General features: G+C 48.3%; 1 protein-coding gene across 2 annotated transcripts in view; it reads left to right on the top strand.

The window, feature by feature from the left end:
• Positions 1-10,576, top strand: part of MMAB (metabolism of cobalamin associated B) — a 153,178-nt gene extending 142,602 nt beyond the window's left edge. For both annotated transcript variants that reach the window (XM_085633466.1, XM_085633465.1), the window contains 2 exons: positions 6,232-6,291; positions 9,555-10,576. In XM_085633466.1, the coding sequence (XP_085489592.1) occupies positions 6,232-6,291; positions 9,555-9,639 (145 nt within the window). In that variant the 3' untranslated portion in view covers positions 9,640-10,576. The remainder of the gene's footprint in view (positions 1-6,231; positions 6,292-9,554) is intronic.
• Positions 10,577-16,618: the final 6,042 nt, after the last annotated feature.

Below are 16,618 nucleotides of genomic sequence, written 5' to 3'. Positions count from 1 at the left end.
TAAAAAGGAGAGAGCGAGTCGTGTGGTTCCGCTGATTGAGAGGATGGATGGTGTACGTGTCACCGAGCCAGAAGACATTGTCTCTTGCTTCGCGGATTATTTCCGCGAGGTGTATTCCCCGGTCTCTCCCTGCTCGGAGGCGGATTCTCATGCCCTGCTTCGAGATATCGCGCTGCCCTCCCTTTCGGTGGAGGACAGGGAGTCGTTGGATGCTGCTCCTACCTCGGACGAAATTGCCCTCGCTATACACTCGGTTGCATCTGGCAAGGCCATGGGCCCGAACGGCATCCCTATCGAGTTGTATAAGCTGCGACCGGACGTACTGGCACCCCACCTCCGCGCGATGTTCCTTGCGGCCCACTCGCGGGGCTCCCTCCCGCCGGACCAACGTCTGGCTACAATCGTGGTGATCCACAAGGAGGGGAAGCCCCGAGACCGGGTTACCGCCTATCGGCCTATCTCGCTCTTGAATGCGGAGCCCAAAATCCTTGCCAAGGTGCTTGCCAACCGGCTGGTCGGCGTGGTGGGCGATTTGGTCCACCAAGACCAGTCTGGCTTTATCCCCCATCGCAACACGGCCCTCAATCTGCGGCGCTTGCACGGGGTGCTCGCGCGTGTTCCGTTTGTGCGGGAGCCGGCCATCTTGGCGTCCTTAGACGCCACCATGGCGTTTGACACGCTCGAATGGCCATACATTTGGGCGATGCTGGCGAAATTTGGTTTTGGACCGGGATTCATCAGCTGGGTCAAATTGTTGTACTCGGGCCCGTTAGCGCAGGTGGTAGTGAATGGGCGAGTCTCGGCCCCGTTCGCGCTGGGACGGGGCACGCGACAGGGTTGCCCCTTGTCGCCGCTCCTGTTTGCATTGGCCTTGGAACCCCTGGCGGAGTGGCTGCGGTGGCACCCTTCCATCCGTGGTCTCCGTTGGACCCCCGAGTTTGAGGACCGCGTGTCCCTCTACGCTGACGATATCCTTTTGTACCTAGCCTCCCCGCGCAAATCACTGATTGTCCTGGTTGATGTCCTGCGCTCCTTTGGCCGTAACTCAGGCCTTGTCATCAACTGGGCTAAATCATGTGTCTATGTGCTTTCCGGGGAGGCTCCCGTCCTCCCGCGGGGATGTCCGATCCAGATTGCCTCGCAGGGGTTTCGGTACCTGGGTGTCTATATCACGCTGGACCCGGCGGCCCGCTACGAGCGAAACTTGCTTCCCCCCCTCCAGCGCTTGAAGGAGGACGTCGCGCACTGGCGGCACCTGCCGCTTTCGCCGCTCGGCCGGGCGGCATTGTTTAAGATGATGTCGTTGCCGCGCTTCCTGTACGCTCTCCAGAACACTATGGACCTAGTCCCGGCGCGCTACTTCCGTGAGGTGGAGAGTCTACAGCGCCGCCTGTTCTGGGACGGGAGGCCGCGTATAGCCCTGGCGAAGTTGACGCTCCCGTGGTATGACGGGGGGATTGCCCTCCCGGACATTAAGCGGTATTACTGGGCCTCCCAGCTAGCTGCAATTAATCACGGCCTCTATGGGCCCGCCTTGAACCAGGCATTTGAAATGGACAAGATGCTCCTGCCCGGTGGCGACTACAATCGAGCACTCTACTCTGGCGCGCCGGATCCCCGCTTGACGGGGCCCACGCGTGTCATGGTGCGGGTGTGGCACGCGGCCAATGCAGCTATGGGGTGGAAGGACCGTTTGACCCGGGCGTCGCCGTTGTATGCGCCTCAGCGGTTGGGCTCCCTGTGGACCTCGAAGGGCTTCGAGAAGTGGGACACGATTGGCATCAGTAAAGTGGGGGACCTCTGGACGAGAGGGGGATTTAAAACATTCGAGACGCTGCAGACGGAGTTTCAGCTGCAGGGCAGTGAATACTTTCGGTACTTGCAGGTCCGTCATGCGCTGGGCTCCGTCTTCTCAGACGCCGCCTCCATCCCGGAGTCTTCCCCCCTGGAGGATAGAGTGCTGGATGGCCACGTTCCGGATAGCACGATCTCCCTCATTTACAAAAAATTGATTAATGACCGCTCGGGCCTGCTGACCGGCCTCCGTGAGGCTTGGGTTGCCGACGGGCTGGAGTTGGACGACGAAGACTGGATTTCCGCGGTGGCCTCTCCGAAGGAGGTGGCCATACCGGCTCGCCTTCGCTTCGTCCAGCTTAAGATACTCCACCGGGTTTACATGACGGGGCCAAGGCTTCTGCGTATGGGTTATGCTGAGGATGGGTTGTGTAAGCGTGGGTGTGGTGCTTTGGCGACTTTTTTGCATATTTTGTGGGAATGCCCGAAGGTGGAGCGATTCTGGCGTGGTGTGCATGAGGTCCTGCGTCTGGTTACGCATGTCGCACTGTTGCCTGAAGTGAGGAGATGCTTGCTGAATGTGTGGGAACCAACTGATTACTCGGTTCCGCAGACGCGATGGGTGACTCTGGGATATATGATAGCTAAGCGTGACATCGCTCAACTGTGGGGATCCCAGCGGCCCCCGGCGGTGTCGGCCTGGAAAGAACATATGGATTGGTGCATGTTCCGAGAAAAGGTGGTGTATGTGGCGAGGGGCAAGCCTGGGGCGTGGGTGAAAATATGGGGCCCCTGGAACGCCTACCGCGGGGGTATTTGTGAGCCACCACTGCTGCCTGCTGCCTCACCGGCTCCGTCCCCCTAGTTGACCCCCTCCCCCAGCCCCGGGCACAGAGTTCCCCCAGTCCTGGACTTGTCTCCCTTCCCCCTCTTCAGACTCCTGTGGATGGTCGGGGTCCCTTATTCGAGGAGCACGTGTGGTTACCTTCGATTGCGGGTCGCCTTGCGGGTGTGTTTTTCTATGTTGTTGTGTGTGTATAAAATGAAACCGTATTGTGGGCTTAGAGTCATGTGGCTTACGTCGTTGATGTCTCCTGATTTGCTTCTCTGTAACGCCAAGTGCCCTTTTGTAAGTTTGTCAGGTGCTCCTATCACTCTAGCGGCCGGCCGGAAGGTTGTAGGCCCATACTTGTATATACTTGAGATTGCAATAAACGGTTTCAACAAAAAAAAAAAAAAAAAAAAACATTCCAAGTACATGTACTAAACAAAACTGTCCTGATCCGGATGGACAACATGACAGCCATGTACTACATACAAAAACAAGGAGGCACACACTCTCTGAAGCTGTCCCAGCTCGAACACAACATTTGGAGATGGGCCATCCCACAAAATAAATATCTGCTTGCCGAACACCTTCCAGGAGTTCACAATCAGATCGCGGATCTGTTAAGTCGACAGACACAACAGATTCACGAATGGGAACTACATCCCCAAGTTCTTCTACCATTTTTCCACATGTGGGGCCAACCAGACATAGATCTGTTCGCCACGCACGAAAACGCTAAATGCCCAACCTTCGCCGCCAGGTTACCACACCCATTGTCCAAGGGCAATGCAATATGGATGAACTGGTCAGGCAGATTTTCATACGCTTTTCCGCCACTCCCACTCATTCCACTAGTGGTGCGCAAGCTCTGACAACAGTCTCTCAAACTAATCTCAGTAGCTCACACATGGGCTCGCCAACCTTGGTTCACAACACTGTTGGAACTCTCACTAGTTCCGCACCAAAAACTACACCTGTCCTCATCCCTGCTAACGCAGAACCATGGAGACATCAGACATCCAGACCCAGGTCAGCTGCATCTGGCGATCTGGGTCCTGAAGTCCTAGAGTTAGGTTACCTTAACCTACCACCGGACTGTATGAACATCATTAAAGAAGCCAGACGCCCTACTACTAGAGCTTGCTATGCTGCAAAATGGAAAAGATTTGCCATTTACTGCACAAACAACCATATTGATCCACTGGATGCCTCCGTCCAGAATATCATTTCCTACCTACTGCACTTGCAAAGATGTAACCTAGCATATTCATCCATACGTTTACATCTTGTAGCACTTGCTGCTTATCTGCAAAACAGACAACACTTGTCACTTTTTAGAGTCCCTGCAATTAAGGCCTGCATGGAGGGCCTCAAAAGAATCATTCCTCCTAGGTTACCACCCTCTCCAGTGTGGAATCTAAATATTGTTCTTACTAGGCTCATGGGACCCTCATTTGAACCTTTACAGAAATGCGAACTGCAGTTCCTCACATGGAAAGTGGCTTTCCTTATTGCCATCACCTCTCTTCGAAGAGTAAGTGAGATCCAGGCTTTAACCATACTAGAACCATTCTTACAATTACATCGTAACAAGGTGGTTCTCAGGACAAATCCAAAATTCCTTCCTAAAGTCATCTCTCCATTTCATCTTAACCAATCAGTGGAGTTACCAGTGTTTTTTCCAAACCCAGACTCCGTAGCGGAGAGAGCTCTACACACCCTACATGTAAAAAGAGCCCTGCTTTATTACATTGACAGAACCAAATCATTTCGCAAAATAACTGTTCGTAGCTTTCTCCCCGCCGCATAAGGGTAATCCCATCTCCAAGGCTGGGATTGCAAGGTGGATCGTTAAATGTATCCAAATATGCTACCAAAAACAATTCCCCCTAGGGCGCATTCCACACACTGGGGGCCTCTATGGCATTCTTAGGGAACATTCCCCTAGAAGACATTTGTAAGGCAGCAACATGGTCTACAACACACACCTTCACCAAACACTATTGTGTAGATGTGCAGGCCAAGCAGCAAGCTTCTGTGGGCCAAGCTGTTCTTAAAACTCTCTTTCAAACTACTGCAACCGATACAGGTGACCACTGCTAGGGGAGATACTGCTGTACAGTCTATGCAAGTGTGAGATCTGCAGCTCATATGCCTCGAACGGAAAAAGCTACTTACCAGTATGCATCTGTTCTTTGCATGTAGAGCTGCAGACCCTCACACGCCCACCCACCTCCCTGGGACCTGTATCTGTTCCAGTTCTATCTTACTTGGATATACACACATGGACATCTTTTTCTTTCCACTAACTCCATCATTTCCCATCATGGCGAAAAACAATCTAAGGATGGAGTCAATGCCCATGTGCACTATCGTCCAAGGGAGGAGTCACCTATCTCGTGATTACAAAGACTTCTTCCAAGACAACAACAAGGTGCAAGCATCCAAGCCCAACACCAGATGGCGATCTACTGCAAGTGTGAGGATCTGCAGCTCTACATGCCAAGAACAGATGTATACTGGTAAGTAGCATTTTCCTTCACTTTTCTCAGCATGGCTTAATGGCCTGCTTTTTAATTCAGCCACTGCAACAGTGTTTCGCTTTCCCTGCGTGGCACGCTCACACCTTTTCATCTCTGCTGAGGCTGCAGTGTTACGAATTAGCAGTTTTTCTGCACCATGATGCTGCTCTCTTGCAGCTAGTAGGACATCTTCACAGCCCTTTCATTATCCAGCTGCTGGATCTCTAAGCAAATCTGATTATTTATTTTTGGCTGCTGCAATGACTCTCCCTTTGTTGCTGTTAAGAGGCAGTGGGATCCGAGCGCCATGCTTCTCAGTGGGGTCAGCGTCTATACTTGCTGAAAGCCGAAGGGAGAGTCTGGGAAGCTAGGCACTTGGTCACACGGAAATTCAAGGCATGCCCCTCCTCCCAAAAAATTATTTAAAAAATCTAGGCTCTTCTCATTGGAGTAAAATCTCTAGTGTAGGATATTGAATATCTCCTGTGTATAAATTAAGTAATTTTGTGGAAGTAGTTGCTGAGATATGCAGCTATCCGTTAATGCCTTAATCTACTTTTCCTCACTCTCTGGCGGGTTTGTAGATGTGTCAATCTCCAGGACAGTACTTTGCTTAATACCTTCTCTTTAGTCTGATTGAACTGTATCACTGTTTTATACTTTACGTACCTGCTTGGCTAATAAGATGCGCATGCAAGTGATTGCATTCTACTCAGGTGCTACATAGGCTTCAGTTTCGACTCTTCTATAACATTTTTAGTCCGGGCGACCTCCGCTTACATCACTTAACTTAAACACAGGCATGAAGTATACCGAACAGTAGCACTCCTACAAAATAGTGTTTACCTGCTTACATCAATGTTTTATAGATTTGTTGACAAGCTCAATAATGGAAGCTTTTAAAATGAATCATTAGCCGCAGTCTTTAAGTACTCATCTCTGCTCTGTGTCGACTTGCTGGACTAAAGGCATAATAAGGCACACATTTTGGTTAAACATGGTGACTATATTTGGACATGGCTAAGTGAATCATTAAGATGCCTTTAAAGCTTAACTGCTTTGTATTTCTCTTGTGTTTTCTTTCAGCGTGGTTCCCATCGTACAAAAGGGAGAAGCTGATCCTCATGTTGCCAGATACCTAAACAGGTAAACGGAGAATGAATGTTCTTGAGGAAGTCAATAGACCAAAACTAAAGTACTTACATTATCCAACAATGAGGTTTTGCTACAGGATCAGTCATAAGGTTATAAACATGTGTAACACTGTTCATGATGCATACTGGGAAACACTGAAATAGTGTTTGTCTGTTTTTGAGCATCTCAACAAACAGTGGCACCCCCTTGAAACGCTCTGAAAGGGTCTACAGTTGTTTTATTCTCAAATGTACTAACCTCAAATGGGTTATTCCAGAAAGAAACCCCTATACAGAGAAACCTGAACTTATGATTTATAATGATCATTAAAGGAAATATTAAAATTAAAATCAAATTACGTATTTCTTTCCAATGAAAATGTATTTTGCTCACCCATTTCAGAACATTACTAACTTTAAACCATACTCCAAAGAAAACCCTAACTATAACTTTTAACCTTACCCTACCCTACCCTTCCCTTACCATAAATTAAACAATACTCTAAACAGAACCAATGAGCTTAGGCCTTATCCTAGCCACTTGTATAATTTTAGCCCTATTTAGTTTATTGTTTCCCTTTTTAATCTAATCTCATAATAAATGCTGTTGTCTGATTTGTTTTGAGTTCTAGCAATCCAGTATTATCTTTTTCTCTCTGATGAACTTTTGCTGTAGGAGGTTTCTTTTTAAAGGTATTTGTTCCTTACATGTTGCTATAGGGACAAAACACCTATATATGACTTGGTCTATTTATCTAGCTACCTATCACATAAACAATCCTAACACCGAAACCCAAAATCCCTACCACACAAGCTTTGATGACTTTAGGAGCAGTTTGCAGGATTGAAAACCTATTTCTATGGTATAATAAAATGCTAACACCAGCCACAGTACATGGACATGGGTTGCTGCACCTCCTCCTGCCAGCGTGTATTGATGCAAGGCTGTTTCCACGTTTTTAAGAATGGCACTCAATTACATAATCCAGCACTAAAAGGTAGGTGAAAGCAGCACGTTATGATGTAAACAAGTACTACACCTGTGGAGTTTGTAAATGTTTGCTCCTATTACATTTGGCATTGCTTTGCAAGTTCAGCCAAACTGTTTATTTAGGCAGTGGATATTCACTATATAATTAATAACTTTATTCAAAAATAATTTCAACACTGAAAGCTTATCCATAATTTGAAATCCTCTTGAAATAAATGTTTCAAATATAAGAGCAGCATCCTTTGCCCTTATGACCAGGCAACATTACATTCTTATTAACTGTATTGCTGGTCTTCAAATACCCAGTGTTTTACACTTCCTTTGCTATCATATGTTTATGTTATTGAGCCAACTAAAACAAAGTGTGAGCAAGTAACATTTGCATAATGGAGTGAACTGACTAAAACAGCTGGCCATTGTACGTTTGCAAAGCAAGACATTTAAGTCTAAACAGAGTCGATATTGGGCACCCAATGAGTTTAAATATTGACACAGTCCTTAATTGTAAATCAAGGAATGGTGAGGGGATTGGAACACCAAGCCTAGTTTTGAAGCGCAAATGACTAAAATCTGTTTGAATGTTTAGTATTCTGAGGCATACAAAAGGTTGTAGAATTTTCATTGGTCAAAATCCTAAGGACTGTTCAGCTCCACTTAATCACTCATTAGGGTGAGTGAAAATGGCACTAGTCAGCTGAAGGTTCTCCCTACTTGCCTAAGATGAAAAACATTTCTGCCAACGACTGAGGAAGAGCAAGCCCCAGCAGCTACTGATGTTATTGTGACCTCTCTATCTAAGTCTCCCAAGCTTTTTTCCATAGCAGTTATCTCTCCCATTGGCAGAGGCAAACAAGACGTTTGGAGATCTGTAGAATTAACATCCAGGCTTGACTGTAACATGCCAATGCCACTGTGGCGGAATAAGCAAAGTGACAGCATCTCCTCCAAAAGGACTGCATTGTATGGACACTTTGCCATATTTCAAGCTGGTGTGGCGTAGTGGGCAAAAGAACAATGGATTTAACCCATATCTTTTGACTGGGGGAGAATGTTTGCATTGTCAGCATTCCGTCCATCATTTGTTTGCTGTAACACTTTTCGCCCTATGTGGGATGGGTATGCCCAGACGTGGGTCCCTTGCGCTCTGTGCCACTGGATTCAAGCTAACCTTGCTGAAGAAGGGTGACATACCCTGAAACCGGTCCCAGGATGCTTGTTTCCGGTCAAGGGAGGACCTGGCCTGGCATTTCGGTCTGGACTGTTCCCATGGGGCACAGGGTCAAGACTGATTTGCATATGGCTGGGTACAAATTGGGGTGGCGTAGTGGGCAAAAGAACGATGGATTTAACCCAGATCTTTTGACTGGGGGAGAATGTTTGCATTGTCAGCATTCCGTCCATCATTTGTTTGCTGTAACACTTTTCGCCCTAAGTGGGATGGGTATGCCCAGACGTGGGTCCCTTGCTCTCTGTGCCACTGGATTCAAGCTAGCCTTGCTGAAGAAGGGTGACCTACCCTGAAACCGGTCCCAGGATGCTTGTTTCCGGTCAAGGGAGGACCTGGCCTGGCATTTCGGTCTGGACTGTTCCCATGGGGCACAGGGTCAAGACTGATTTGCATATGGCTGGGTACAAACTGGGGTGGCATAGTGGGCAAAAGAATGATGGATTTAACCCAGATCTTTTGACTGGGGGAGAATGTTTGCATTGTCAGCATTCCGTCCATCATTTGTTTTCTGTAACATATTTCAAGCTGTGGCATGCCTGTAGTGTTGATGCAGAGGCCAGTCACATGCCCACATTAATTCTGAAAGGCCGGTCACATTAGCATATACTATGAGCGATCCGGTGCTATTTAAGAAAAAACATGGCTTTTGTACAAGTGTAAGCCTCCTGTTTTCTGATTTAGCTGACTGGCGTCTGGAATAGCTGTGCGCTATGAAATGTAATCATCATCCTTGGTCATGTGCGTGATAGATTAACATGTACCCAAGTCTTCCCATAACTCTTAGCTTACCTCCTAAATTGAAAATAGGCTATAATTTTGATTAATAAAATGTCCTTGTTTTTAAATATAGAAAAGTGAAGTCTTAAAATACAATTTACTCATTTAAACTGGGGAATAGAATAAAAAATGGTCAAGGATAAACCCCATGTTGTAAATATCTTCATTAAGGTTCTGGCAGTTTCACTTTTTTCAACCCTGTCTTAGAAGTAGAATTGATCTCTCGAAGTCCTTTTGGACATTGATGCTTATCTTTAATCTACATTTTGTTTTTTCATAGGCTCAGCGATTATCTCTTCACAATGGCAAGATTCACAGCACAAGCAGAAGGCAAAAAAGAAGCTATATATATAAAAAGCAACTAAACATATTGTTTGCGTACATTGTTCCACCATCGGAGAACCTTTTTCCTGGATAGACCGATCTCGTTTTCCTGGCCATCCTTACGAACAGGCGGTTGTTGGCTTTGGGATCTTTTTCTTTTGTTACTTTTTTGTGATTTTTGTATGGCTGTGAAAGAAAATATCTGCAAGGTTGGATTATCAGGTTTAACTGATGAAGGCTGCATTTGAAATAAGGCAGGTATGTTAATTATTAGCTTGGTTAGAGTAGCGATAAAGTTGACAAACCCAGTTAGGTAAGGGCATGTGGAGATCACACACACACTGGGTTTGAATGTATAATCTTTGAGAACAAATCACATCTGAAAGCTATGAAACCCAATTTGGATCATCAGTAGAGGCATTACCATGATAGACAAAGCAAGCGAAATTACATAAATTAGAAAAAGTAACAGGGCTGTAAAAATGGAAATATACTAAAAATAATGGTGAGAAATTATCAGACCGGATTATTTCAACTGGTTTATCAGCATATAGATAGATTCTTTCCATAAAAATATATAATTTGTTAATTATTATGAAAGAAAAATTCACGGAAGAGAAAAAACTATACTCGCTGTGGCAGTGCTGATTCATTCATTTTACTTGTTCTGCTTTATAGAATTAGTTCTCTTCAGAAAACTGAGCTTTATAATAAAGGGCCATTATCATTTAGCCCTATGGGACTTTTGTGTAAAGAAGAAGAAACCAGTCCCTTTTGAATGCCTGTTAATCACATGTTGTTCAGTTCATCAGTGTGGTCCACTGAATTGAGTAGTATTTTCCAATAGGTAAAGACAGCCAGATCGTTAGTGGTCAGGTTGGAGTTATATATTTTGGGATATACATGTGATTGTCAATATGCCTTATTGGTTAACAATATGTGTAAAAATCTGACTATTAAACATTTGTGTCAAATTCATAATAGTTTTTAATGTACTATTTTAGAACAGGTGCTGTGCGTCCATTGGCGTGTTGGGGCGTAGCCCCCCAAGCAGCTCCCTCGCCCGCAGCTCCCTCTGCGTCTCTGAATTTAAATAATCAGTTTACTTAAGATCAAAGATGCCAAGGGAGAAATGACAATCATGTCAGTCAACATGACGTCGGACCGCCCACCCCCTTCAGAGTCTGAAGGGGGTGGGCGGTCCCGCGTCATGTTAACTGACATGATTGTCAGACCAGGGGCAACAGGCACCAGCACAAGTGCGCACTAGTGTTTTCTCTGGCTGGCGCATGCCCATTAGGAGAGCGAGGGTTGAGCAAAGGCTCAAACCTCTGTCTCCTAATGGGCAGACGGGTGAGTAGTAACTGTGCCCTAAGCCTATCCTGGCGCCTGCTGGCAGCGCCAGGATTGGCTGAGAGGGGTTGCCAGTCTACTCCAGTCAGTGCCGTTCGTGAATGCGCGAAGGGGAGCAGAGGTGGCGCGAACCGGCTGTGAGGTAAGTTTACAGTTTTTTTATATTTATTCCCTGGTCCCCAACCCGCGCGTTCCCCCCCCCCCCCCCCCCCCCCCGCCCACCCTCCTCCCGATCCCCGCCGCGACTGTATCCCTGGAATGCAATTTTGGTTCCATGAGCAGGTTTGTTTTCAGAATATATACCGGTTTTCTGTCCGTATCTAGGATAAGCTTTATAGTGACATCGATTTAAGAGGTGCTGCTTCGAATTCAATATCTCGCTGAGACACTGCATTTGAAACATTTGGCAGTTGGTATTTGGGGAGACCTTATACATAATCTAATTCACCTGAACGATCGAGTATTTTTTATTTACGTTTGTTACACGCTGACCCTCTTGTGTAATCAGCTCACAAGTACAGCTAATTACAGTGTAAGACGTGCTCACAAATGAGACCATCATATGGCCGTGAGAGAAGTTAAAAGGCTGAAATGGTGAACCGAGTCCACGCACGCTTGTATTTTTAGAGTGGTATCCGACACCCCGAGACCGTGCTCGGATTCCCGCTCGAGCCCTGGGAGTCGTCCACCACAGGCCGGGGGTGACTGTGTGCCTGAGTGCGGTTGTGCCCGCTGTGGGCGGCTGGCGTTCTTGGACACCAGCCAGGGCCTAAGTAATAAAAGTGGAGGCGGCTCGGCTCGGCTGCAGTCAGTGTCCACCCTGTGATGCCCGATGTTATGCCATCTTATGAAACCAACAGATAGTAGACGTAGCCATCTTGTGCTTTCTATTTGGCGCCATCATCATTTAGCTGGGAAGCTAAAGTGCACTCATAGAATGCTCTGTGGTTGTGTTCTTTCTTTCAAAACGTCGGTGTTGGCTGGTAAACAATGGCTGGTTCCTTCATTATTCCCTGCCAAGCAGAAGTTACAAAAGGCACCTGTAGTTACTTTATTTGTTGATTAATAAAAATCGTTACAATCAGGAATAAAACACAATAGGTTAAGAACATTATGTTCGAGGCATATGAGCTGCAGATTGTACACTTAGCATAGGTCGCCATCTGGTGTTGGGCCCGGATGTTTGCAGTTTGTTTTTCTTCTTGGACAGTCTTTGGAAGTCACGAGTTTGGTGACTCCTCCTTCGGTCCGTACTGCGCATGGGCTTCGGCTCCATCCTCAGATTGTTTTTTTCCGCCATCGGGCTCGGATGTGATACTTCGTGCTCCGGCTTCGAACTTCTACGGTTCCAGCCTCGACGGAAAATCCTCGATTCTTCGAGTTCCTTCATCATCTTCATCTCTCGAAGCGGCACTTTTCTCCATCCCGTACATCGACACCGGCCTTCGGGCCCTCCGCGACTCCGGTCCCGGCCGATGGAAAGGACTCCGTTCAAAAACTGCCCAAAATGTGGGTCTAAATTTCCCCACACCGACCTCCATCAGGTGTGTAACCTTTGCCTCTCTCCGGAACACGAGGCTAGAGACTGCCCCGCCTGCAAGTCTTTTCGATCGAAGAAGACCATCCGAGATCGAAGAGCTCGACGCACCATGGCGCACTCATCCTCGGCAGCTCCACCGGACATCTTCGGAGACGACGCCGAAGCTTCGGGGCAAACACACACCGAGCAGGAGGAAGACGTCTGCGCTTCCGAGGCCGACGACTCCGACGTGGAGGACGTTACACCAGCGCAGCGGGCCGTGAGTACTATGCCCCCTCCCACCCCTGCGCCGAAAACCAAAGAGACTCAGGTTACTCCCTCGCCTGCCGGCCTGGGCAAAACCAAAACCAAAACTTCGATCACCCCACCTTCGGGCCCGGTGTCGAAGCACCCAAAGTCTCATGGCAGCTCGGGATCGAGCCAGCCGACACCCGGTGCCGAAAAACAGCATCCGGCACCGAAGACTGCAAAATCCAGCTCGACTCCGAAACCACCGGTGCCGAAGCCTGGACACTCGGTGCCGACCAAACACAAACACAAATCTGTCGGCACCGACGCTCCGGCGCCGAAACATCATTCGACGCCGAAACACCCGGAGACCTCAAAAAAGCATGGCGCACACAGACCATCGAAACCCCCGGTTCCGAAATCACCGGTGCCGACAGACGACTCGACACCGTTGGCTCTGTTTACACCAGACCCTTTACAAAAGACTTTGTCCAAAGATCCAAAGACTGGGCTTTTGACTTTAACTATTAACTACCTTGATGCTCCGGCTCCTCCTCCTCCACCCAAAAGGAAGGACTCTGCTACTTCTCCCCTCAGAGTGCCCTCCCCACCACCGCCTCCCCTACCCACTCCACCTCCTCCACCGCCTCCACCTCACAGGTCTCCGCCACCTTTACCTCACTACGATCCGGCCCCATCCCCAGATCCGGATGATGGGGATCCGGACAATTACCCGGCGGACGCCCCAATGGATCCCACTCCACCAGGGACCCCAGATCCATGGGAGGATTACAATAACCCTGATATACCCAATGTACCTCAGGACAACCTATACCCATCAAGGCCGTCTCCTCCAGAGGACTCCTTAGGGTTTCATCATTTAGTGCAGAGAGCAGCACACTACCATGGGGTGGACATGCACAGTGAACCAGTAGAAGAAGACTTCCTACTGGATACATTTGATATACAAGACAAATCTACTTCCATTTTACCCATGCTTAAGGGTGTCACCAAGCACGCTACAGAGGTGTTCAAAGACCCTGTCAGAGCCAGAGTACTGAACCCTAGAATAGAGAAGAAGTACAAGGCGGCACCCACAGACCCTGCTTACATCAAGGGCCCTGCTCCCCTAGATTCCCTAGTTGTCTCCACAGCTAGAAAGCGGACTAACTCCCAATCCTCAGGAGATGCCCCACCGCCAGACAAAGAATCTAAACTTCTGGACGCGTCTGGTAAACGCACCGCCTCCCAAGCTGCAAACATGTGGCGCATTGCAAACACACAAGCACTGCTTGCGCGATATGATAGAGCACACTATGACGAACTAGAGGCTCTTATGCAGCACCTTCCAGAAAAATACAAGCACAAGGCTCATGACCTTATACAGGAGGGTAAACTAATCACAAACACCTCCATTAAGTGTGCCCTCGATGCAGCCAACACTGCTTCTAGGGCCATAAATACCAGTGTCCTGCTTCGCCGCCACGCCTGGCTCAGGATCTCAGGGTTCAAACCTGAAGTCCAGGCATCCATACTCAATCACCCCTTTGACCAGGAAACACTCTTTGGGCCAAAGGTAGACGAAGCGCTCGAAAAGATGAAGAAAGACACAGACACAGCAAAGTCTATGGGGGCACTCCAAACACAAGCCTCCAAACGTTCCTTTCGACGCTCGTCCTTTCGTGGCACAGGTAGAGGCTCCTCCACCGATAACGCCTCTACCTCCTACAAGTCCCCATCTCAAAATACCTTTTCAAAGGGCAATCAGAGAGGTGGTTACAGGGGTAACAACAATAAGGGCAGGGGCAAAACCAACAACACCCGTTCTGCCACCCCCCCCGCACAATGACTCCCCTCCGCTCCCCCCAGACCATTCCACTCCGGTCGGGGGCAGACTACAAAACTTTATCCACGTATGGGAGTCCATAACATCGGACAAATGGGTGACCCAAATCATTCGGTCAGGGTACTGTCTAGAGCTAACATCTACCCCACCCAATATCCCACCAAGGCACCGTCCAATGTCTCAAGAACATTCCACACTGCTCAAACAAGAGGTACTTTCACTCCTGCAAAAACATGCTATAGAGCAGGTCCCCGTCAACCAACGAAATCTAGGGGTCTACTCTCTATATTTCTTAATACCAAAGAGAGACGAGACCCTCAGACCCATTCTGGACCTCCGGCCTCTAAATGCCTACATACACTCAGACCATTTTCACATGGTCACTCTACAACAAGTCCTCCCACTCCTCTGCCAGGGAGACTTTCTCACAACCTTGGATCTGAAAGACGCATACTTTCACATTCCAATACACCCCTCTCACAGGAAATACCTCAGGTTCGTGGTGGACGGGCAACATTACCAATTCACGGTTCTCCCCTTCGGGGTCACCACCGCACCACGGGTGTTTACCAAATGCCTAGCAGTAGTAGCAGCACACCTCAGACGTCAACATATTCACGTCTTCCCTTACCTAGACGACTGGCTGATAAAAGCCGCGTCCTACGACCAATGTGTGCAGCATACAAACAGCACCATCCAACTGCTCCACCAGCTAGGCTTCACGGTGAACTACCAAAAGTCCCACCTCATACCATCTCACACAAAGCAATACCTCGGGGCCACTATAGACACCTCCAAGGGTATTGCCTATCCAAACTCAGCCAGAATCACAAGCATTCAAGCCTTACGCAAAACATTCCTTCCTCAGCACTCTCTTCCAGCAAGAGTGTTTATGAAGCTCATAGGAATGATGGCGTCTTGCATTTTCATAGTGCCCCATGCAAGACTCCACATGCGTCCACTTCAAGAGTGCCTAGCACAACAGTGGAACCAGGCCCAGGGTCAGCTGACGGATCTGGTGTTGGTGGACGGCCGCACACATCACTCTCTGCAGTGGTGGAACACCACAAACCTTTCCAAAGGGCGGCCGTTCCTGGACCCGGTTCCTCAAGTGACTCTAACAGCGGACGCATCGCTCTCCGGCTGGGGAGCGCACCTTCTACACCTCACCATGCAAGGTCTATGGACGCCACAGCAAAAATCGCTCCACATCAACCATCTGGAGCTCTTGGCGATCTTTCTAGCCCTAAAATCTTTCCAAAAACAGATTTCGGGCAAAGCAGTCCTCATTCGCACAGACAATATGACTGCAATGTATTATATCCAAAAACAGGGGGGGACACACTCTCCCCAGCTCTCCCGCTTAGCCCAGAGCATATGGAGATGGGCAATTCCTCAAAACATCTTTCTCCTGGCACAGCACGTTCCAGGCGTACAAAACACCATGGCAGATCTGCTCAGCAGACAAACGCAACAAATACACGAATGGGAACTGCATCCACAAGTTCTTCACCCATTCTTCCAACAGTGGGGGCATCCTCAGATAGACCTCTTCGCCACCCACGAAAACAAAAAATGCCCAAGCTTCGCCGCCAGATACCCACACCCATTGTCCAAGGGCAATGCGATATGGATGAACTGGTCAGGCAGATTTGCATACGCCTTTCCACCTCTCCCACTAATTCCATTAGTGGTCAGGAAGCTACAACAGCACTCCCTCACACTCATTCTGGTAGCTCCGACGTGGGCCAGGCAGCCGTGGTACACCACGCTACTACAACTGTCAGTGGTACCACATCAAAAACTGCATCTATCCCCATGCCTCCTAACCCAGAACCATGGAGAAATCAGGCACCCGGACCCAGCTCAGCTCAACCTGGCGATCTGGCTCCTGAAATCCTAGAATTCGGATACCTTAACCTTCCCCCTGATTGTATGAACATCATCATGGAAGCCAGACGTCCTACCACTAGAGCATGCTATGCCGCAAAGTGGAAAAGATTTGTAATTTACTGCCGCAACAATACAATCAACCCTCTAGATGCATCCATAC

Source organism: Triturus cristatus, chromosome 11, assembly GCF_964204655.1.
Source record: "Triturus cristatus chromosome 11, aTriCri1.1, whole genome shotgun sequence".
Lineage (NCBI taxonomy): Eukaryota > Metazoa > Chordata > Amphibia > Caudata > Salamandridae > Triturus > Triturus cristatus.
The sequence above is the reverse complement of the archived record's forward strand: the minus strand, read 5'-3'. Positions and strand labels throughout refer to the sequence as shown.